This window comes from Rhinopithecus roxellana, chromosome 20 (genome assembly GCF_007565055.1).
Source record: "Rhinopithecus roxellana isolate Shanxi Qingling chromosome 20, ASM756505v1, whole genome shotgun sequence".
Lineage (NCBI taxonomy): Eukaryota > Metazoa > Chordata > Mammalia > Primates > Cercopithecidae > Rhinopithecus > Rhinopithecus roxellana.
In genome coordinates, this window is record NC_044568.1 from 54,820,359 (window position 1) to 54,846,130 (window position 25,772).

At 41.5% G+C, this 25,772-nt stretch overlaps 1 protein-coding gene across 2 annotated transcripts in view; it reads right to left on the reverse strand.

Annotated features, from left to right (window-relative positions):
• CDH13 (cadherin 13) overlaps positions 1–25,772 on the reverse strand; it is a 1,178,985-nt gene that overhangs the window by 596,482 nt on the left and 556,731 nt on the right. Inside the window, exon 5 of one of the 2 annotated variants that reach the window (XM_010355651.2) lies at positions 22,443–22,667. The exons of the other annotated variant lie outside the window; for it this stretch is intronic. Coding sequence (XP_010353953.1) covers positions 22,578–22,667 — 90 coding nt within the window. The 3' untranslated portion in view covers positions 22,443–22,577. Of the gene's footprint in view, positions 1–22,442; positions 22,668–25,772 lie in introns of those variants that run through there. 2 annotated transcript variants of the gene reach the window in all.

Sequence of the window (25,772 nt, forward strand, 5' to 3'; positions counted from 1 at the left end):
GTGAGCCCGGCACAGATGGAAGAGCTCCCAGTCAGAACTCCCTGTGACATGGCCACTCCATTAACAGTGGCCGGGAACATTCATCTCAGGCCCATGTCAGTGGCAGAGCCAGGATGAGGGACTTCAAAGTCTCGATTTCCAGATTTATGTGTATCCAGTGGGTTGCCCGTTTCCTCTGTACATCAAATTCTTGGCAGGAACATCTTTAACTTCTCACACCCCCTGAGCTTTGTCATAATAATGGTATAATTTGAAGGGCTTCATGTGCATTCTGCCATCTGAAAGGACGATAAATTAATCATGCCCTCGGACACTGTTGAAATAATATCCATGCTTACTCTCTGGCCAACTTGCCAAACTTCACTTCCCTGGAGTTGTTCAATTCTTTGTTCCATCATTTCAGGCCATTACTGTTCCCAGAGAAAGGTTAAACTAATTGTTTTAAATTAGTGTATAGATTTTGCTTAATTTTTTTGTTTTTAAATCTTTTTTTTTTTTTTTTGGAGACAGAGTCTCGCTCTGTCGCCCAGGCTGGAGTGCAGTGGCGGGATCTTGGCTCACTGCAAGCTCCACCTCCCAGGTTTACGCCATTCCCCTGCCTCAAGCAATTCTCCTGCCTCAGCCTCCTGAGTAGCTAGGATTACAGGTGTGCACCACCATACCTGGCTAATTTTGTATTTTTAGTACAGACGGGGTTTCTCCACGTTGGTCAGGCTGGTCTTAAACTTGCAACCTCAGGTGATCTTCCCGCCTTGGCCTTCCAAAGTTCTGGGATTACAGGCATGAGCCACTGGGCCCAGCCCCAAAAGGAAGTTTTTCAGCCCTCGCCCTACTTCATCCCTCCCCACTTCTGGAGTCTTCAGTGTCTATTTTTTCTATCTTTATGTCCATGTGTACTCAATGTTTATTTCCCTGTACCAAATATTTACATACTTATTTAAACCAGAGTTTAGAGAAAGTAATGTAATAAAGTCAGCATTATGAACCTAGCACTATTCCCATTTGGTAGTAATCAACATGAATGACTGAAGACTTTCTGGCTGGAAATTCATGGTGAGTGCCCTTTCCCTCAGAGTTTTAACACTTACTCTTATTATTCTTACTATTCAGGACAAATTTTAACATGGAGACTGATGCCTAGAAATGTAAATAGTATCCAAAATAGATAAAATTTCAATCATTTTCATCTGAAAACCTGACACTCTGTTCTGCCTTGCATGTGCCTTCGTTGGAAGGATGTATAGACAGCTTTGAGGTTTCTCACTCTGCGAAGCCGCTACTGTCTCTTCCAGTTGGATCATGCCCTGATTACAATCTTTCCAGGACACACCACCCCATTGATTTCAGGAAAAATTCAAGTCCCCTCAGGAACGCAAGGCTCTTTATAGCCAGATCCCTGCCTCTGTCTTCAGCACCAACTTTTGCTGGGTCTGCGCACATCCCCTCATCCTATTTTGCAGCCGTTTTCCCCAAAAGTGCCATGCTTGGGCCTAGCACTATGTCAGACTTGGGCTGCCCTTTGTGACCCAGAGCGTCCTCTCCAAAGCAGAGCCTGGCCAATGAGGTCATTTCTTTGGGAAGCCTGGGATTGGGACAGGGAGAGACTGAGGACCCTTAAAGTCTTATCAGCTTGAAAGTCGAGTCCGCCATTTTCAGGGGACACTATGGGGCCGTTAGCAGAGACCTTGGCAAAGAAAATAGCCTACAGGGAAAACTGAAATAGAGTACTAAATGCTTGTGTAAACGAATCCTGTGCAGGCTCAAACATGGTGACACCACCCCACCGCTGGTAAATAATCTCTGACATTACTCAATGTTTTTTTGTGTTTTTTTTTTGAGACAGTCTAGCTCTGTTGCCCAGGCTGGAGTGCAGTGGTGCAATCTCGGCTCACAGCAAGCTCTGCCTCCCGGGTTCACGCCATTCTTCTGCCTCAGCCTCCCGAGTAGCTGGGACTACAGGCACCTGCCATCATGCTTGGCTAAGTTTTTGTATTTTTTTTTTTTTTAGTAGAGTCGGCGTTTCACCATGTTAACCGGGATGGTCTCGATCTCCCGACCTCATGATCCGCCTGCCTTGGCCTCCCAAAGTGCTGGGATTACAGGTGTGAGCCACCGTGCCTGGCTGTCATTACTCAATCTTATTCCTCAGCCTTGGTCCCAAATTATGTTCTGACACTGAGCTATCCCAGCCCCCTTTCCCAGTGGTGTCTGGCAAATGGCTTGAATTCATGAGAACCTTACCACATGGGTCTCCTGTGGCTCATTACATTGTTGCTACTGAAATCTCAATTTATACTCATCTCTTTGCAGAGGACTTCCCTGGCCACCTTATTGAAAGAAAGTAGTGTCTTTCCTTCCAGCATCATCCTTGTCTATTTTTCTTCACAGAACCCTCAGCACCTGACATATTTCCCAACATATTCTATCTGTTGTCTCTATTGACCGTTTGAATATAAACTGTGCTAGCAGGAATTTTCATTTCGTTCACTGCTGTGAGCAGTGCATGGTCCATAGTAGAAACTCAAATATTTTTTAATAAATAAAGAAGCTATGCTAAGACAAGCTGAAACGAGAGACCATATGGTCAGGAAAAAAAGAAAATGAATGCATAAATCAATGAACAGGCACAGCTACCCTGGTTTCCAAACGGCTTGCCAACTTCTGGTAAGGACCAGCTCTGCTTCTTGGGCTTGAGTTCCAAGAGATATTCTGGTATCCTCCAACAGAGTCATTCTGAGTGATTCTCCTAATTAAATGATCCCAATAACACACACACACACATACACACACACACTCATTTTTAAGACTAGAGAATCTTGCTCCCCGAAAATTAGCAGGCTCATGGATGCAATGAGATCAACTTGGATGAATATCTTTCTTCCTCTGAAGCTCTGGCTACCTAAAATATGTTGTTGTTGTTTTCCCTGAGGGAAGTTCAACAAGAGAAGATCATAGTAGCTGTGAGTCAATAAATGCTTTGGTAAAGTTTTTCAGAAAATGCACAGTACATGCAAGTCTTTGGTGGATGGTATATATAAGTTTTAGGTTTCTCTCAAGTTTCGGTCACTAATATCCCCCAAAACAACCCTGGGTAAACACAACTGCCCCATACCTGCCTTGTAGGTGATGACTCCTATGAGATCATGTTGTGTGGTGAATTCTAACCCACAGGGATACAGGGATGGGTAGAGGCTATGTGTAGACAGGGAACTAAGGAGGAAAACATTTGAGAGAAAATCAGGGAGGTCTGTTCTATGTAAGATGAGCACAGCCCAACCCAGTAAGTGGTTGAAAGCTTAGAGACATGGAACAGGAGGTACAGCTTTGGGTATCACCTAAAGACGAGCAGAAAAGGATATTGGTTTAGTCTTAACTTTCAGAAAAACCAGTTGATGCAAGTTACGGAATGGACAGATTTCAGCTCAAAAGAAGGCAGGCTTCCTGGGGTTGAAAACTTGGCTGACAGTGCTAAGCTCATCTGGCTGCCACCCAGCGCCCAGGCTCACACCCTCATCCAGTTAAGGCACTGCAAAGACCATCAACACGAGATAGACTCTGAGGTCCCTTCTGACTCTTGAGTCTGAAGCTTGGGGCAGCCCTGAACGAGCGGATCAGCACTGTGTGAATCAGGTAAGGAATGAGGCACTGTCCAGGGATCTCTGCTTAAATCTGGCCCAGCCACTGTCTCCCCATGGGTGGAGCAAGGATTCCTCTTCATTCCCTGTGCCTCCATTTCTCTAGGTCCTGAGCAATAGCCACCATTCCTGCCTCTGCGGTGCAGTGGTTGAGAAAATGATTTCTGGGTCAGTTTGTATGCTGGCTCTAATGTGCCCTTGGTTTTAACCTTGGGCAAATCTTTTCAGCCCTCTAAGTCACAGTTCTCCCTTCTGTTGATTGGGAATAATAGACCTGAATTCCTGAGGTTCTCGGGAGGACAGAATGGAACTTCATCCCTGAAGCACATTGTACCATGGCAGGCACATAGTAGGCGCTCAATGAATGTTAACGACACTCATGAGTGCGCATTTAAACACAACAACATATAACAGTCATGGAGAAAAATGTTATCATTAAGAGGGTTTGAAATATTTTTCAAGTGGCCTCCTAGGTAATAACTGCATTCACTGAGGCCTTATGCATGCCAGGTACTGTGCTAAAGCTACGTGTGCATTTTACCTGTTGGTTACTATTCCTTTTTTTGTTTCACAAATGTAGTTAAGGAGACCCGGAAAGGTGAAGTGATTTGTCCAATGGGTTACACAGCTAGTTCAGGGGCAGGAACAGGTCCAGAACACTCTGAAATCATCCAGGTCAATCCAAAACTCCAGATGCTGGTCAGATTTCAACTCCTGGATATCAAATTCCTAACAGCTTAGACATCTCCTCAAGGAGCAGGGCTGATTGTTTCCAGGCTTCAGGAAGAGGATGACTAGACCTTTTCTGAAAAGTTCCTGCTGAGCAGACAAGCATGTTCAGATCCCAAGCCCACATGGCACCGTGGGTGCTAACTGTCACAAGGCACGTCCCTGGCCCATGCATGAGATATGCGTGCCACACAAGGGAAGTGAACCCAAGCCCAGTTCCAGCACCTTCTGACTTGAAGCCAGGCAAATGTACCCAGGCTCATTTGTAAGCTGCCATAACCCTCCTCCTTCCAGCCTGCCTCATCCTTTCTCCCAAGTTCCCTGGTTGTTATAAGCTTATCACGGTAGTAAATCAAAATGTTCTCAAGAGAAGAAGAAAAGATAAAAGCAAAAAATGCAACATCCTCAAGAGAGGAATATTTTTTATAGTTTCACAACTTTCACAATTCTGTCTTTAAAAAAAACCCATTATTTAATTTTAGTACCACAGAGTTGCTAGTGATGAATAATGGCTCCTCTTCTACCTTCTAGTATTTCTAAAATATTAATACTGGTTGGATACCTCTCCTAAGGGAAAGCAAGAGTTGAATCTTTTATAGGTTTCTGAGCCTGTTCCCATACAACAGACTATATATTTATTCCATTTCTACCAGTCCTGTACTCTGGGTTCCTGAAATTATATGTTCATCAAAGGAAAGAAGCCACAGAGTGGGATGGAGAGGATGAAATATGTTGCCAAATAGTCCCTTTCTCATTATTTTCTTTGTCTAAGTCTTTATCCTTTTGAACTATCCATCAAGATGCACCTTCTGTCTGTACAACGGACTTGAGATCTGAATAATAAATAGAAAGCACAACGAGACATCCAACTTTACAGTCTTCCCAGTTGGTCCATCCACTGACAAAAGTTCATTCTGTCTTCAGCTGCAAATTGTTGGTGTTGAGCTTTGGATGCTTAGTCCCTACATATTTATTCTTGAGCTGGTCATGATTGTGTGTTTGTGTGTGGGGGTACATGTGTGTGATTTACTGTTACATTTGGAGTACAAAAGAGGAAGAAATAATGAGGAGACTATTTCAGAATATACTAAAAAGAGTACGGTAAATTGTTGTACTTGGCAATGGGACTTTTTTTTTTAATCAGGTTTGCTTTTTTTCCTCTTTACAAAACTAACACATGCTCACTAGGAAAATCCTGGCAAAGAAAGTAAAGTAAAAGGTAGAAAAACAAGATGCTCAATGTCCCACTGGATAGTTAACAACTATTCTAATATGTTGATAAATACTTTCTAGTCTTTTAAATGCATGCAACTGCATAAATATATTTTAATTGATTTTTATACATTTTTCAATAATTATAGATTCACATGCATTTGCAAAAAATACTCTTTTACCCAGTTTCCCTAATGTTAAACTGTGGTACAATGTCACAATTAAAATATTGACATTTACGCAATCTACAGATCTTATTCAGATTTGCCATTTTACTTATACTCTTCTGTGTGTGTGTGTGAATGTGTGTGTGAGAGTGTGTGAGCATGAGTGTGTGAACGTGTAAGTTTGTGTGTGTGTGTTTAGTTGTTTGCAGTTTTATCTATGCATTAGCTTGCATATCCATCACCACCATTGAGCTACAAGGCCATTCCTTCCCCACTGGGATGCTTCATGTTGTCATTTCACAACCACATCTTCTCTCTTGCAGGGTCTGCCTCTTCCCTCACAGATACACATTCTGGCAGCCTCTGATCTGTTCTCCATTTGCATCATTTTGTCATTTAGTTGGGGGCGGGGAAGGGAGACAAAGGGGTGTTTAATGGATACAAAAAATTAGAAAGAATGAATCAAACCTAGTATTTGATAGCATAACAGGGTGAACAGGGTGATTATAGTGAATAATAATTTAATTGTACATTTAAAATAACTAAAATAGTATAATTGCATTATTTGCACCACAAAGGATAAATGCTGAAGGGGACAGATACACCGCTTTCCATGATGTGATTATTACACAATGGATGTCTGAATCTAATGTACCCCATACATATATATATATATGTATATATAATACACCCACAAACATTAAAAATAAACATAAAAATTTTAAAGAAAATATCATATAAATGGAATCATATAGTATGGAACCTCTGGGATTAGCATTTTCATTCAGCGTAATTCCCTGGAGATTCTTCCAAGTTGCCATGTGTATCAATAATTCATTCATTTTATTGCTGAGCCATATTTCATGATATGAATAAACCACAGTTTGTTTAACCATTCACATGTTGAAGGACATCTGGGTTGTTTTCAGTTTCTGGCAAATATGAATCAAGCTGCTATGAACATTTGTGTACAGGTTTTGTGTGAACATAAGTTTTTATTTCTGGGATAAATGCCTAGGAGTGCAACTGCTGGGTTCCATGGTAAGTGCGTGTCTAGTTTTATACCAAACTGCTACACTCGTTTCCTGACTGGCTGTATCACTTTACATTTCTACCAGCAATGTCTGAGTGATTGTTTCTCCACATCTTTGCAAGCATTTGATGTTACTCCTTTTTAAAAATAAATTAATGATTCCAATAGGTGTGTACCAGTAGTCTGTTGTGGTTTTAATTTGCATTTCCCTCATGGCTAAAGAGTTGGAACATCTGTTCACGTGCTTATCTGGTATCTTCATATCCCCTTTGTTGAAATGTCTGTTTATATCTTTTGCCAATTTCCTAATTTGGTTGATTGGGGTTTTCTGCTGTTGAGTTTAAAGAGTTCTTTCTATATCCTAGATACTAATCCTTTTTCAGATATGTGGTTTCTAAGTATTTTCTCCTAGTCTGTAGCTTGTCTTTTCATTCTCTTAACAGGATTTTTCACATAGCAAAAGTTTCAAATTTTGATAAAGTCTAATTTATCAAAATTTCATTTTAGGGTTCACACCTGCTTGTGTCAAGTATAATAACTCTGCCTAGCCTTAGATCCCTAAGATTTTTTCCTACTTTTTTCTTAGTTTCATAATTTTTTACATTTATATCTGTGATCCACTTTGGGTTAGCGTTTTTTGTTTTTGGTTTTGTTTTGGGATTTTTTGCAATTTTTTTTTTTTTTTTTGAGATGGAGTCTCACTCTGTTGCCCAGGCTGGAGTACAATGGTGTGATCTAGGCTCACTGCAACCTCCGCCTCCCAGGGTTCAAGTGATTTTCCTGCTTCAGCCTCCCAAGTAGCTGGGATTACAGGTGCCCAATACCAAGGCTGGCTAATTTTTGTATTTTTAGTAGAGACGGGGTTTCACCATGTTGGCCAGGCTGATCGTGAACTTGTGATCTCAGGTGATCAGCCCAAAGTGCTGGGATTACAGGTGTGAGCTACTGCACCTGGACCACTTTGAGCTAAATTTTTATGAAGAGTGAGGTTTAGGTTGAGGTTCATTTTTTGCCTTAAGATGTCCAGTTGCTCCAGTATCATTTGCTGAAGGATCTATCCTTCCTCCACTGACTTCCTTTCTCCACTTTATTAAGAAGCAGTTGGGCACACTTGTGTGGCTGTATCTCTGGGTTGTCTATTCCGTTCCACTGATCCATGTATCTCTCCCCTGCTGTATCATGCTGTCTTGATGACTGTCGCTAGGGTGATTCTTTACATATTGCTATGGGTTGGATCTGTGTGCCTGCCCAAATCTCACGTCTAATTGTAATCCCCAATGTTGGAGGAGGGGCTTGGTGGGAGGTGATGGAATCATGGCGAGGAGTTTCCTCATGAGTGGGTTAGCACCATCCCCCTAGTGCTATTCTCGTGATAGAGTTCTCAGGAGATCTGGTTGTTTAAAAGTGTATAGCACCTCCCCCATCTCTCTCTTGGTCCTGCTCCTGCCCTGGAAGACACCTGCTCCCACTTTGCCTTATGCCATGCTTGGAAGCTAGCTTCCCGAGGCCACCCCAGAAGCAGAAGTTGCTTGCTCTGCTTCTTGGGCAGCTTGTGGAACCATCAGTCAATTAAACCTCTTTACTTTATAAATTACCTCATCTCAGGTATTTCTTCATAGCAGTGCAAGAACGGACTATAATACACATGTTATATCATGAGCATTTTCTTCTATCATTACCAGCTCCTTTTGTATAGCTATGCAATATTTAAGACAGACATACCCTCATTTAACAACCACTTCCATCATAATGGACGCTTAACTGTTTTAATTATAAATATTGTGAATGATGTAAATAAAGCTACAAAGAACATCTTCTTTTGAAAAAACTAATTCTCCACATTTTACGTGATTCCTTCGGATAGACACCCAGGAAAGGGGTTACTCAAAGAGAAAGCATATTTTACGGTTATTTCTATTGGAATATTCTCATACCTTTTTTACCTATATGAAAAATATTACCATTAGCTTTAAAATTTCATGGTGTTTATGGGTTTGTATGTCAAAGTAAGAGAATGCACATCAGCGAAGAAAAAGGAGATTGTAGGAATGAAGCATAACGTAGCCACGCTGCCTCCTAAAATGATGATGACCGTAATAGCCGCCCAGGCCTGGACATCACAAAATGTTGCCACAGACCCATCTCAGGTAATCCTCCCAACTATCCAACGAGGAAGTCAGGTAAGTAAAATCGATTCCTATTTTACCTACTTTAGGACAGTTATTTGCTACTAGAATGTTTTTTAAAATCTCTTTTCATCCTAAAGAAAAAAGATTTAGTTAAGTCATTTTCTTTTTACCCAAGAAAGGGAAAGGGACAAATTGACCAGCCTAATTTATCCCTTATTGTTTTGGCAATAGAAATGGCTGTTACAGGAGATGGCCCTGAATGGGAGGTGAGAAATATCTGCCAGGTAGAATAATCAATGACAGCTTGGAAGACCTGACACAGTTCCATTTATGTTTCTATCCTTTCTAATCGGGTTTTCTCCTTTTTCTCTAATGGAAGCAGCGTTCCATGGCGAGACAGGAAAACAATGTGGTTTTTCTTTCTATGTAGTCAGTCATTTTGCTTTTAAAATTATGCTGGATCTGTGCTGCTAACAGCAAGCGTGATCATCCTTGCATTGTGAGTCCTAAAAGCTGAGGTTCTCATTCTGAGGACCCAGGCCACAGGGGACCCCGGTGGACTGTCAGGGTGCATGTCCCTATGTGTACCCAGCAAAGGCTGCAGCCAGAAGAAAGGAAAGCCCAAGGCCACCTGTGGGTCACACTATTGTATCATTTAGAAAAACCATTCTTCATATTCTCAAAGGTTGGAATGAGCTGTCCTTGAGAATTGTAAGGCACAGAATCACTGAAACTATAAACACTCAGATGTAGAGAAAAGCATCCTGTGTGTGGGTGGCAGCTTTTCTAATGAAAACATTGGACTCTTCCCTCCTCATATTGTGGGGATGAGGGCAACGTTTAGGGAGACTTGACATTACTTAAGTGTCTTCTTTGGGACAGGCGACTTACTAGAGACTTCTACTCTATTTTTATATTAATTTTCATAATCTAAACAGGCATTGTTAGCCTTACTCACAGAGAAGGAAGCAGAACACTAAATAGGTGGAATGAATTTTTTAAGAGCCGTTAATCAAATCTAGGTTTGTCTATGCCTGCTTGAATTCTTTTTCTACCACTCCTTGGTGAAGATGCAGAGGAAGAAAGAAAAGGAACCAGTGATTTAAGTGAGAAGAGCAGATGTAACAATAAGTCAACAGTGTGATGAAGATAGGAGCTCTCAAGCTCTCTGCTTTTGAGCTTCACTCTTGCACAAATGAATGGAATTCAGAGATTGTGGGAAAAGGTCTCAGGGGGACCCCATGGGCTTCCACTGCGGAGAAAGGAGCCCTCATACTTCTCCACCCTATAGAGAACCTAGGTTCTGCTCTGAGATAACAGAGTCCGTAACCCCCATGAAGAGAAGAGAAATATAATGTGTGTCTTGTCCCCAGGAGGTAGGGTTTGGAGCTTGCAACTGGCAGGCAGGGCTTGTGGTTCAAGTTCTTCCTCAACCACTTTTTAATCTGTGTGTCAGAGAACACATTACTCAATCTCTCTGGCCCTCAGCTCCCTCCACTGTAAAATAGGAATAAAATCCACCTGGAGGTTTGCTTTCAAAATATGTGTGAGATCATGCAGATAAAGAGCTAGCATCTAGGATGGCTCAGTATCTGGAAGCCACAAAGCTGTCATGGCTGATACCCTGATCCCTTTTTTGTATTTCCCCGGATGTTGATGATTCTGTCATTCTCAGCAATGCCTGTAGGTGCAGATACCCTTGTACTCTCCAGGTGAGTCAGACAACTCAGAGTGTGCCATCTGACACCAGATTCTACCATCACCCATGATGGGTAGCCTCCATCTTTGCCAAAATCTCCAATTACAAAGCCCAAGTATATAGTTCCTCTCTTTCTCTTTAAGATAAATTGTTTCTGTGGTTTCTGGGATAAAGACACATGCACCATCTAAACTCCGCAAAGAAAATCAGAACTTCATCTTTTAGATGTACTTTTCCCCCCAAGTCGAATGCGATGTCCATTCCACCCACACTGAGGGGACACTTGTGGGGCAACAGTGCCCTGGTACATGCATCAGGTCACCACAAGAGAAAGTGTCCGTATAGTCCCTCAACCTCCCGGAATTCACAGCCGTGGGAAGGACTTGGCAACACAGCACACAAACACCTGCTCCATCTCACATTTTAAGCTCCCTGTTAAAGTCAGCAACACAGAGAAGCCAAATCTACTTTCATATCATCTACCATGGAAACTCAGATCCTATTAGTTTATAGCCTCTGGATTTACATTTCTTCTTTGGATACAGCTCTGGGGAAATTACTGTTCTCAGAACATGTGGAGGGAGAGCTGGGAATCATAAAATGCACCATATGCAAGACTTCAGCTAGTGATCATATCCAGAAGTGTCAAAAAAACCACTGGATCATTCTGAGCAAGTCTTCCAAAGGCCACAACTCTGAACAGCTCAAGGCAGGAGAAGACCCTTTATTTTCCATCTACCCTCTGCTCTCCGCAGAAGTGAATCCACAGCACAGTCCCTGACACACAACAGACACTACGGAGTGTCTGTTGAATATTGTGGGCATGAAGGTCAAGTACAGTATTTACAGAAGTGGCCACCTGTTACTGCATTCACAATAATTTCCAAGGCTTCAGCATGTGAAGGGGAGTCTCCGGGAGGAATGGAGGCAAGGAATGGCTCTTGCTTGAGGCTCGAGTGTGTACTAGGAGGCAGGAACTGTGCCAGGGTGGTACAAATAACAAAATAGTGACCGAGTATCCATACAGATTGCCAGTGGGCTTGGTCTTTCAGGTGCCTTAACTATCCACTTTGACCATCACATCAATTCTACATGCTTTTGCTCTCTCCTTTTATCATTGTGGTGGTTATTACTGAGCCTCAACTTGATTGGATTGAAGGATGCAAAGCATTGATCCTGGGTGTGTCTGTGAGGGTCATGCCAAAAGAAATGAACATTTGTGTCAGTGGGCTGGGAAAGGCAGACCCACCTTTAATCTGGGTGGGCATCACATGATCAGCTGTCAGCACGGCTAGAATATAAAGCAGGCAGAAAAACGTGGAAAGCCTAGAACAGCTTAAGCCTCCCAGCCAACATCTTTCTCCCATGCTGGATGCTTCTTGCCCTCAAACATGAAACTCCAAGTTCTTCAGCTTTGGAACTCGGACTGACCCTTGTGCTCTTCAGCTTGCAGATGGCCTACTGTGGGACCTTGTGATCGTGTGAGGTAATACTATTTAATAAACTCTGCTTCATATATATATATACACACACACACACACACACACACACACACACACACACACACATATATATCTCCTATTAGTTCAGTCCCTCTAAAGAACCCTGACTAATACAATCATCAAATAAACTCTAATTTATTTGATCATGAGTGGCTCTATTATCCTCCCTTTACAGACTGGGAAACTGAGGCACAAAGGTTAACAATATTGACCAAGTTCCCATAAGTATGCAGTAGAGGTGGCCTAGACAAAGTATTAACACTTGTGATTTATTACAGGCTTATTCTTTCCCAGTGGTACTAAACACTGAAGATGTATTATCTCGTATGACCCTTCCCAAAATTTCAGGAGGCGGGTTCTTATTCGTTCCATATTGTAGACAACACAACAATAACAACAACAAAAACTTTACCAGGGTTTAGATTAAGAAACCATCCAAGTAATATCTAAGCCTTTCTGCCAGTTGAACCTTTGCTCGGAATCACTATATAAAGCAGTTTGATTATTTGCAAAAAGTTTAACCAAATAAGAGCATTCCTACCCCAAACCTGCCCTATAGGTGACCAAAACGAGCAGACTGAGAAATAGTCAGGAGAGTTGTTTCCGCCAGCTTAGTAATTACATAGTAACAAAAGGGGATTCAATCAATTACTTAGCAATTAGCCATTATAAGAAGATGCGAAAGAAATCAATTGGCTGTTTGGTTGAGCAGGAAGCATTTTAAATGTCACCACAGTGAGAGAAATATTTGAAGATTTGTCTTCATAATGGTTAACTAATTGCAATCTTCACATTTTACTGCCTTGGAAAAATAACTCAATTCAAGAGACAGAGTACTAACACTTGGGGCTATTTCTCCTTTGTCTTAGTTAGCAACAAAGGGTGGCATGTAAATTGATCAGTCTCTATAATTTAGGAAGACCCCCTCCTAATGAACAGCATCTTTGAGTGCAGAGTCAACGTGATATTCATCATTTTGCCATCATATGTACCTAGAACAGCGTGGGGGCGTAGGGCAGGTGCTCAAGACATAGTGGCAATTGAAAATAAACAACAATTGGAAAAAACGCTAGGGTCTGTCCCCAGTGCTGCATTCCCTTTAAGTGAAACTCTAGTGCTACAAATGCAATTTGACTTTGGTAGAACTATGGTGAAGGATCGCAGCTATAGATTTTTTACCAAGCAGGCTGTCCAACGCCTTCTTACATTAACCCTCCCACTTGGCCCATGACACTCAGCTGTGCCACAATCATGTGTCATGACATTCCCCTTCTTCTACCCATAATGAGATGTACTTCTAGCTATGCTGAACCCATTTATTTGGCCTCAGAGATGGCTTCAGCAATGGGCACTTGCCAAATGTTGTATCAAACCGTATTCTCCTTGGGGTATTCTTGTTAGATCTGTGTATTAGTCCTTTTTTCTCACGCTGCTAATAAATATATACCCAAGACTGAGTGATTTATAAAGGAAAGAGGTTTAACTGACTCACAGTTCCACATGGCCAGGGAGTCCTCACAATCATGCCAGAAGGTGAATGAGGAGCAAAGTCACGTCTTACATGGGGGCAGGCAAGAGAGCTTGTGCAGGGGAAATCTCACTTGTAAAACCATCAGATCTCATGAGACTTAATTCACTATCATGAGAACAGTATGGGAACATCCGCCTCCATGATTCAATTACCTTCCACTGGGTCCCTCCCATGATGTGTGGGGATTATGGGAACTACAATTCAAGGTTAGAATTCGGTGGGGACACAGCCAAACCACATCAAGCTCAGAGGGAAGATTCCTCTTGCCTTTAATATTCACAGCACTAGAAGGATGCAGCTTGTGACCAGCTTCTTTGACCAAGTGTCTGTGGCAGGAGAAGATCAGGCCACCATGCAAAGGGAGAGTACAAAGTGCAACTGTGTGAGGCCTGGATCCAGCTGTTCTAAAGCCAGATGTACCTTTGGATTTCCTGACTATGGGAGTCACTGAATACCCTTTAGCCTTAGCCATTGAATGTGTATCTGTCGCATACAACCTCTGTGTTCTGACTAACACAGTGCCACTTTCCAACGACTGTAGTTATTTTTGCCTCACTTTGTTAATATTGGGGGCGATCAGAAAAAGAAAGAACCAGAGGTTGAGAATAGCATGAGGAGGTCGTCTGCAGAGGATTTACAACTTTGAAATAAACCTGCAGCAAGTCCCAGGGAGACTGGGGGCAAAGCAATCCTGATCAAAAGGAGCAGTTGTGCACAAGGGGCTGGAGGCCTGAGCTTGTAGCTGAGGGTCTGGGATGATGGAAAAACACAGAAGGCAGGAATCTACAGAGTTGTAGGTAGAAAGGGGCCCTAAATTAGGATGAGAGCCACACACAGAAAAAAGTGACTGCTTTTGCATTATCTACCACAAAGCAAAAAATTAATGTACTTTGTTGAAACAGGGGATTGAGTTCCTTTCTAAAGATTCTATTAAACATAGCTAATAAACACAGAAAATGCACCATGCCCATATTGCTAATGCAGGATGAGTAGATGTCAACGTACTTCCATGATTGAGATCCCAGTGTCACAGCTAAAGTTAAAAACAGAGGCTTCCTGAAGGGTCTCACTCCAAGCGTGCCTCTTCCCAGCCCAATATCTTGGTCAGCGATGTGAAAACCTGCCCCGACTACAGGAGAAAGAAAAGAAGGCAAGGCGACAAGCAGCTGAAGAAGGTACAGTAAACCGTAATAATTGCTTATAAAATTTTATGGTTGGTCATTAATCCTAACCACCTCAATTTCTAAAAAGAAAGATTCATAGTCTTTTTAAATAGACAAAATTTGAGTTTATGGGAAACTTAATAATATTCATGCTGATACAATAAGAAATTCCAAGAGTCTTAAATTTCCTGCAGACTTTGGAGGGGAGGCAGCCTGTTACAGTATAAAAAGGACAGGTTTGGGAGTCAGGACCATGCCCAAAGCCTGGCACGGGGCTTTAAGGAAATTCCTGAATGTCTCTGAGCTTCAGTTTCCCCCTCTGGGAGATGGGGAGCGATGCTGGCTTCTTTACAAAACCACCAAGAGAACTCAAAAAGAATGCATGACAGTTCGGAGAGGCGCAGAGCCTGGTTTGTAGTCAGCCACACTCAATAAAACAGAGCTAAAATCCTCACTTCCCCCGCCCCCACCAGTCTTTTCAAATTATATCCAGAATATGGCCATAACCACGCCTCTCCCCTTCCACCACCATTGCTCTGGGCCAATCCCCCACTGCTTCTAGAGCCTGAGTGATTGCAGCTGTTCCTACCCTTGCCCCATCCACACGCTAATCTATTCTCCATCCATCAGCCAGAGCCATTCAATAAAGACATAAGCCAGATCACATCTGTCTTCACCAAAGCCCTCCAGTGGCTTTGCCACTCAATTAGAATAAAGGCCAAAGGCGTTATGGTGGGCTCCAAGACCTTCTGAGATCTGGTCACAACTTTTCTCCTATCTAACATTCCCTTGCTCCCTCTGCTTCAGCCACACCAGCCTTCCTACGGTTTCTAGAATATTCTGGACACACTACTGCCCCCAGCTTTTGCACTCATAGTTCATTTTGTCTAGGATGCTCAGCCCCCAGACAGATGCATCCCTGCACTCATCCCATTTCATCAGTTCTCACTGAGGGCCTCCCTATTGAAAACTGCAACCTACTCTCATCTCTAGCCATTGACCTCCACAGCCCCTATCAGGATCTATCATAGCAACTGACACACCATATATTTTATTAACTTTTGATTTGTCAGGTTCCCTTACTAGCAGGTGGACTCTAGGACAGGGCTTGGTCTGTTCTGTTCACTGCTGTGTCCACAGAATCTACAGTAGTCCTCATCATGTAGCTGGAGCTCCGTGCATTTTTGCTGAATGGAGAAATTAGTCATTTCTCTCTCCGAGTCACTCCAGAGCTGCAGGTTGCAAACAGCTTCTCTCATCAAAAAACACCCCTGCCCGGGATTTCCCCTGCCAGTCTACATCCTAAAGGCCCTGAGGCTTCAGGCCAGGCTGTATCCAAGCAGTAGAACAAGGCAGTAAAATCAGAAACCCTGGTTCTGGATAGTCACCTTTGCCTCAAGTTATGGTTTTATCACTGATGAAGGCAAAGATGAAACCTAAATAGCTGGCATTTGAGGGGATTCAAAGAGCAACATAAAAATATCAGGTTCATGAAGGTGCTCTAATAATGCAAATATCCTTCTTCCTTTAAGTGATTGTTATAAGGATTAAATTAAATTTTGTTTGGGGCCAGGCGTGGTGGTTCACGCCTGTAATTCGAGACTCTGGGAGGCCGAGGTGGGTGGATCACTTGAGGCCAGGAGTTCAAGACCAGCCTGGCCAACATGGTGAAACCCCATCTGTACTGAAAACACTAAAATTAGTTGGGTGTGGAGGCGGGTACCTGTAATCTCAGCTAGTCAGGAGGCTGAGTTGGGGGGATCACTTGAACCCGGGAGGCGGAAGTTGCAGTGAGCTGAGATCACACCATGGCACTCCAGCCTGGGTGACAGAGTGAGACTCCATCTCAAAAAAATAATAATTACAATAATAAAAAATAAACTTTATTTATAAAATAGGTTACAATTTTCATTAAAATATCTTGTCTCCCCATCTGCCCTTCAGCACCTTCACAGGGGATCACCAACTGCCTGCTTCAATGGGGGCACCACTTCTTCAGCTCCTTCTCCCCATCAAAACTCTTCCTCCATAGGAAAAGGAGTTGACTTGTCTCATGAGAGCTTGACTTGTCTCATTCTTTCAAGTCAAGCTTTTCATTTTCCTGAGTTACAGTGAGCTCATCCGATACAACGATTCAACATTAGCACTAAGAAATTTAACTTTTTGTAACTCCTTAACCCAGTGGTTCTCAACCTTGATGATATACCACAGTCTCAGGCAGAGATGGGGTGGAATAAACAAAAAATACAACAAATACAGACATAAAGCAAATAACAACAAAAAGAAAGAAGGAAAAAATGACAACCACAAAAATACTATGACAACAAAAAGCAACACAAGCAAACATCAAGCACCAGAGGCTGATAAATAAGGCTGTCCTGAAAAGTTAAATGACTAAGATGCCTTTAGGCTGGGTGTGGTGGCTCAGGTCTGTAATCCCAGCACTTTGGGAGGCTGAGGCAGGCAGATCACAGGTCAAGAGATTGAGACCGATCTGGCCAACATGGTGAAACACCATCTCTACTAAAACTACAAAAATTAGCCAGGCATGGTGGTGCGTGCCTGTAGTCCCAGCTACTCAGGAAGCTGAGGCGGGAGAACTGCTTGAACCCAGGAGGCGGAGATTGCAGTGAGCTGAGATCACGTCACTGCACTCTAGCCTGGTGACATAGTGAGACTGTGTCTCAAAAAAAAGTAAAAAATAAAAAGTAAGATGCCTTTAAAAATAATACAATCTTAAAAGAGCTAATTTAATGACTAAATGCTATTTATCAGGAAAATATCTGCTCTAAGGTATAATTTCTTTTCTTCCATTAGACAATACACGAACAAAAAGGGGATGATGATTGGTTTTCGGACATATTCCATGGATAAGATGTAGAGGTTCTTGGGGAGTATGTGAACAGGAGATGGGCAGGCAATCAGTGAAAAATGTTTCAAATGCATAAATCTATCCACAGGGACAGGAGAATGGGGAATCAGCTGTTGTGAGTTGTCACCGCTTATGATTCTGTTCCTGGTAATTAATCCAAACAATAGCGCCTGTTTATTTCATGGATCACTCCTGTTCTCATGATAACCTGCAGAACATTTCCAGGAATGAACTGGACCAACAGGTAAGTAGTAGAAATAGATGAAACATTTCCAGGGGCATGGGCGGGAGGGCGCTGCACCGAGGAAAATTCCTTAGATGGCGTGATCCTGTTTCAGGATGAAAAATCATAACTTACTGTGGCGAGAAATTACCTGCACAATTTAAAACTCTCAGAGAAAATATAGTGTTTAGCATCAAATGTGACAAACTGCTTTTGAAGTATTTCACTTTAATTCATCTCAATTTTTTAAAAGATCTGTTTGTGTACCTGGTTGACAATTTTTACCGCAACACAGAAACTTATTGAGAAATTATTAGGTGCGAGAAATTACAAGGTGCAATAGGTTAGGTGCTTTACATTTGCTCCTTTTATCCTCAGAGCAAAAAACTTTTGAGTTATTATTTTTGTTTCCTTTCCACATCAGAAATTTTGTTCAAAGCCCTATAGCTTATACTCCAAAAAGAAAAAAAAAAAAGGGGGGGTATGAATGTAGACCAGCGAAGAGCACAGACTTGGAAGCCAGGCTGCTTGGATACAAATCTCAGTGCTGCCACAACCAGCTGTAGGACCCTCAGGATTCTGTGTCTCAGTTTGTTTATACATAAAATAGGGATAGTAGTAGTATCTGCCTTAAAAGATTGGTGGGGAAGATTGTAAACATACAGATGGGTAGATCAGAGAGATGGGGCAAATGTATATATATCCACACACCACACATGTACACTTACAAGTGTATATTAAAAAATCAAAAGAAAAAAATAAGCTACTATTACTACAGACACACACACACACACACACACACACACACACAGGGCTTAGACATCACAAACACTAAATGAGGTCATGCCTATATAGTGTGGAGCAGGGACTGCTACAAAAACATCAGGCATTATTACTGTCCTCATCAACACCCACCCTGGTATCACATCTTGTTTTTTTATTTTTATTTTAGTTGGAGTCTCGCTCTGTTGCCCAGGCTGGAGTGCAATGGTGCCATCTCAGCTCACTGCAACTTCTGCCTCCTGGATTCAAACAATTATCCTGCCTTAGCCTCCTGAGTAGCTGGGACTACAGGTGTGCACCACCATGCCCAGCTAATTTTTGTATTTTTAGACGAGATGGGGTTTTACCATGTTGGTCAGGCTGGTCTTGAAATCCTGACCTCAGTTGATCCACCCACCTCAGCCTCCTAAAGTGCTGAGATTACAGACATGAGCCACCGCACCCAGCCCCTGGCCTCACATCCACATCAAGCCTTGGTATTTGTAAAATATCTCTTCACTGGTGGTCCCGAGGTTCTGCTTCCCTCTCATAGAGTCCTTCTCTTGGTTGAGAAATGATACAGGGAGCACAATCCCATTGAAAGAAAAGAGTCGACAGAGTTTTACTTTTTAGAGTTAATGTAAAAGGCTGATGATTGGTTTCAAAAGGTGAAAAATAAAAGCACCGGAGAGAAATCTTGGCCCTCATGAGCCTCCAGATCGGGAAATTTACTATGAAATATATTCAAGCCAGATTTGGAAACAGCTATTCATTTTCTGTTTTCTTTTTTTTTTTACTAGTTGTGTGTGTGTGTGTGTGTGTGTTTAACCTCTAGAGGCTATGAGACGGCTGACCAATGGCAACATCTCTTAAGCCTCAGTCTCCCCCTGTGTAGTCAGTGCCATGGCTTAGATGTTGATGTTCAAGTTGAGAAATGGGGGTGCCTTAGAGACCTCTTGCTCTGGACTTTTGGAGTTGGGGTGATGAGGAAAAGTTTCTTTCTCCCTTACTTCCAGCCAAAACCAATTCACCTAATGTCTGCTTTACTCAATGAATTTTTAAATCAGATTTTATTTGAAGGACACATTTTGAACATCAAAAAACTTTTGCCAAACACTGCCTTGGATCCCTTCCAGCTCTGATGTGCTGATGTCTGAGACCAGACTACCACTGACTTTTCCAAGACTTCCATATAAAGCACTCACCTGAGCAGCAATGGCAGGTGCCATCCCATCAGGGAGGGACAATGGATCCGGAGCAAAATGGAAGCCAAACTAACCACACCCCGACTTTGGAAAGAAACACAAGAACTTTCCCATATTAAGATTCTAAATGATGCTTTCTAAAAATGTGTGAAGAAAAATTGAGTTTAATTCCACCAGTTGAGGCTATGGTGATATTATGGGATTTTTCTAAAGGACTTGGTGCGTACCCAATTCCCATGTGTAGCATATAACTCACAGATTTAATTATAGATCTTCCTCACTCAGTAGTTCCCTAGGAAACAAATCCATGGCTTCATGTCTTGTGCATGGAAGGTCGTAGCAAGAAGATAAATATTTTCTGCATTTTGAAACTTTATCTAGAGGTCACAGGTCTGCAAGTCAGCAGACAAGAGCTCTTCAGACAATAGCCAAAAGCTGCTATGTTTGACTAATATCAACGATACTTAAAACCTTTTGTGTTTATCTCAAATAAAGCACTTCCCACTTAAACGACTAAAAATTTTCGCTATATCTCTTTTCCTTTTTTCAGGTTGAAATACAAATAAGATGAATCGTTCCCTTAAATGTTTCTTCCGACTCTGTTAAGATAAAGCCTGTTTATAATAATAAAAAGAAGGAACCTTATCTGAAAAATCCAAACTAATTTTAATCAAGTGGACACTGCAGGTCAAAGTTCTTTATTTTTTTCTGTGAATCAAGCAGAAAACTGCCATGACTGGTGAATTACACTGAACATCTAAAACAAAACGAAAAACTAAAAGCAGAAAATTCAGAAAAGGAAAAATGCAAATGCTTTTAAATATGTGAGAAAAAGAATCACAAAGTAAAGAAACATTTGTCCTCATGACATGGGAAATCAATCTCATTTTACTTTATAATTTTGTGTAGGTAATCCTCTCTGAAATTGGTTTTCACTCATTCCCATTAGTGTCACTAACATTTTAGTCCTAAGTGAAGATTAAATGGGAAAATACAAGTAAAGTACTTTGTAAACCCCAAAGAACTATACAAATGTTAGCAATCACAATAAGCAGTTAGAGTATACATACTTAAACACAATCCTTTTGATCACAGCATGGCAAGACTAACAGACGGTTTCAAGTGTCAGCAGACTTTAAAGGACAAAGCTTAGAGACCAGTAGCAGTTATGAACTTCACCTTTCATGTGGAGATCATAAAGTGAACACACATGACCATCCAACGAAACTCACGGAAATGTCCCAGAGGGGTTCAAAAGATGAGTTATTTTCCCCAGCAGAGCACAGCAAACCCATCGCAGACAGAAGACCAAGGGGTCTGAACCTGGCATTATGACTCTTCTAGCTTCTCCTGCAGCCTCAACAACACACCGTTTATAGCCTTAGTTGGAGACCAGAGCCATCAGAGGAAGCTTTCTTTGTTAGTCTTTAGCGAAAGGTCCAGATGAGGAGAAAGCGACTATACAGTGATGTAAGGCGTGACTAGCAGGGGGAGGAAGGATTAGTTAATCATCACTTCCTTTCAAAATGCATCAGGTAAAATTGCTTTTGCTTGGTTTAAGGACATCCATAAAATATCCGTTAGGATGTAGCTTGTATTTATTGAGCAATTACTGAGTACCAGACCATGCGCACTTTTCCTATGTTCCCAAGTAGTCTCACAGCAGCCATGTGCCACTGGTAGAGCACACTTGGAGGGGAATGCAGCTCCTGTGCGCACCTAATTAATGGAAGCGATGGGCTCTAAGCCAGGGTCTCTGTGCCCAGTGCCTATGCTCCAAATCACCACCTAGTTAGGATGGTTCCGACCATCCTGCAATCAACATCTCCCTGGGAAATCTATGCAAATTGTGGTCCCTCCCTTTCCAGAAAAATACACACACACACACATGCACACACACACACACTCACTTTGCCTGTGATTTCAGGCATTCAGAGACTCCCTCAAGTCCATCCAGGGACCAAGGGTGAACACCCCAGGTTAAGAAGCTCTGTCCCACAAGCCTTCCTGGCTCCAAGTCATCCCCTCTTCTTCCCTTCTTTTCAGCATGGGGCTCAACTCAACCTTCCTGAGTTTCTCCTATTTTGAACTCATGAAACCAGGCAAGTGTAAGATTCTAACTCATGTACATTTTAACGATGACATGACTGAGGGTATTTTTGCTTTACTGAAGAAAAGACAAGTGTCAAGTACCACAGTCCAAGATGTGGTTAGAGAAGCTTTCAACTTGATGGGACTTCTGGTATTAACCACACAGTGGTTCCTCCATGGGGCACCTGGGCTACAGCCATCCACAGCTTGTTAGCAAGGAGGCCCAGTGGACCCCTCTGCAGACTTACCCAATCCAAATGTGAGGGTGGGGATGGGAATTTGCTTGACTCTGTGAACAAATTCCCCTAGTCAAGTTGGGACACGTTGCAATTAAACACCTGCCTTGGACTGAGAAGAAATTAAGTCCCCTAATACTAAGTGACTTGCCTGAGGCCTCATTTCTTGACTGCAAAGCCTTCAATAGATGTGATGACTTCTGACTCCCTGTCTGCACATTTCTATCCCAAATACCCAATAATGTGATCAAAATTCAGTCAATAGGACAATTTATTTAAACACATCATTTTGTTGAGAAAATGGATTTGAAATACCGAGTGCTAGCGGGAAATGAAATGTTTGTGATTTATTCCTTTAAACCAATAATGTCCCCCAAGAGAATGTTCATTAAATTGCTAAAATTGTAATCCATGAATTTAAATCTGCTGTAATGCCTTCATTCGAGAGAAGTTCACTTTTAATAGGATTGTGTGTTCTCTATAAGAAAAAAAAAAACACATTTTGTTGTAAATTGGGGATTAAAATAAACAAACCAACAAATGGCTACAGCATCATGGATTAAGCAGCCTTTGTTTGTTTGTTTTAAAGAACGTTACCTAGAGTGACCATTTTTCTAGAATTAAAATTGGCAGGCGTAGTCTAATAATTATGTAGGTGAAAAGGGGGCATGGCTTCGGGAGCCTGCATAGTTCCAGGATAATATGGGCTGCTGGGACCGTGTTTTCACATCAGATATACAAAGCACACACTTCAAACATATGGCTTCTTTTAGGTTATAACTGAAGAAACCCTAAACAATGGGACACTTCTCTACAGATCTGATGTCATTTCAGTGAGTTTCATCCATGTAGCTGCCACCAAATGCTGAGTCCCAGGTTAAAAGTCTCATGCTCTAAGCCATTTAAATTGGTTCCATTCTTTGGCACTATTTTTATAAAAACATAGATTATAATAATCCATATTACGATAGTTCCTAGGAAGTTTGTTTGTTCCTGACCTTATATTTATAAAGGAAAGGATGTGAAAGAAAATCCATCCATCGTCTGATCTTAACTGATGTTTTTCATTTGCATTTATTTCCTCCAAAGACTACGACAGCAAAAATAAAGTTACCTCAACACCATTTCAATTCTCCTGAAATATGTTGATTGATTTAGGGCTCTGTGATGAAGAGAATGTTTTCCTATTTTTAGAAAAAAACCTTACTTCTAAATGACAATTAACCTAATGAAATTTAAACACACAACAGTCACTATTCTCCAAAGTCACTGTGTTTTCTAAGGAAAACAAAGTTTACTTTTAAGGGAGGAAAATCATATCTAAAAGCTACAAACAGTGGCCTACAGAAAATATATGAATTAAAATTAGATGCTCAAAGCAGTCATTGAAAGTAAGCTATTTTCCAGTTGTTGCCTGTTCACAAGCACTTGCAAATTAAAAAAAAAAAAAAAAAAAAAAAAAAACTTAGCCTATTTTAATAGGAATATATGTTGAACCAACTTTAGTTTGATGCTAACGAATGCTTCTTTTAAGTGGAAAATGTAAGTCATTTGTATTTTATCCTAAATCTAGAGGCAATGTAGCACTGGGGAAGACAATTCCAGAAACCTGGGGATTCCAGAAACCTGGGGAGACACATTCAAACTCTGGTTCTGTGACTTCAGGCAGGTTACTTAACACCTCTCTAGGGTGGTTCTCTTTTCTTGATAGTACAATCACGGTCCTGTGAGCATATGCCTGATAGGGTTGAGCGATTTAAGGAGATAATAGCTTTTAGTGCTTGGGACACTGCCTGGAACACAAAAAGTTCTGCGGTCTTATGGGAAACGTTGATTTCACATTAATGGCACTACAAATCCCAAAGGCTTTTCTGTATTTCTTGGAATCCCTGAACTCCTTACTAAGGCAGTTTTCCAAGGAAGGGGATTGAAAGTCTCACCAGGCTACCACCACATTCGCTCTGATGTGAGACTCAAATTCCGTAATTGCCAATAGGATGGCACATTGTTGAGTCTTAATGCACACAGGTCCAATGAACAAATAGTTCTGCAAAAATATACCTCCCTTTTTGACCAAGGTGTATATTTTTTCGCATAATGAGAAACACAAACACACTGCTCCAGAAAATAACTGCATGTCTCTGTATGACTTCCAGTAGCAACTTTAGTAAGTTAGGGGAGAGTGAACCAAACACTGGGAGGATTCAAGGCCAGGCTATTTGTTCATCTTAATGAGCATTAATTAAAGGTCTTATTCAAAGGAAAAAAGTGGAAGATGAAAAACAAAAACAAAACAAAAAAAAACCAACCTGTCAATGACTCTATGGATTCTATAGAAATAAGCTGTGATTGTTAGGGTCATTAGCAGGCACTCTGACATTCAACTATAAAGTGTTATTCATGAACACAGAACGGGAAAATTTGTACACTCCATTTAAATAAAATCAACCACCTAACAGATATAATTCACAAAGTGTTCATTTTTAAAAATAGAAAATTGAATTTCAAATCAGCATTTTAATGGCCCACTGATCCAAATATTAAATTGATAATCAGGTCTGAGTTATTTGCGTAAGTAGCTGGAAATATTCTTATAATTCTATAACCGTCTATGAAATGTCAGAAAATTCACATGTTCAGAAATTATTGTCCCAAGAAGAATCTTAGACTGTCAGTGCCAGAGGGGACTTCAGACACGATCTAAATCAGTGGTTCTCAACTGTGGCGGGGCGGGGCGGAATGTCCCTGCTTGGAACATTTTTCTGGAGACATTTTTAGTTGTCGCAGCTGGGGAAGGAGTGCTGCTGGTATCTAATGGGTAGAGCCAGAGGTGCATTACACATCCTTTTATAAGCACAGGACAGCCTCCCACAACATAATTATCTGCCCCAAATGTCTATAGTTCTGAGACTGAAAAACCCTAATCTGGATCACCATTTTTCACTTTACAAAACAGAGAAGCCAAAACCAGGACTTTTCGGTGGACAAATAGTTAGTTGTGAACTTAAACAGGACTAGATTTCAGGGATTCTGGTACTATTTTATTTCTATGCGAGGGTTTCCCCTAGCTCCTTTATTCCTGCCCACCAACCCACTTATCCTCAATCTATCATTCAGGATTTGCTAAATGCCTACTATGTGTTTAGCACTGGGAATACATCAGTGAACAAGATAAACAGTTTTTCTCTTGTGTGTTTATAGCATGGTGGGAAAAGTGGGTATTAGGTAATAATACTGCAAATAATTATCATTGTGATAAGCGCTTCATGAGAGCACACAATAAGGGGAACTCAATTTGGTCTGACATTCTCTTGTTTTGAAGCCAACTCTCCTAATGCAATACTTGACCATGTATTTAAATACCCCTAAAAGAGATTCTGAGTAACAGGCATGGGTCTTGACAGGTTATCCCTATGTGGAGGGGACCTTGTTACAATGTTGGAGGCAAGAGTAATGGTCCCCATTCACTGGCGACTCACCCTGCACTAGGCACTGTATTAAGTGCTCTTCTTATATTTAATCCTGACAGCACTAAGGGACAGGTACTATTATCATCGTAATCTCCAGTTTAGGAGATCTCCAT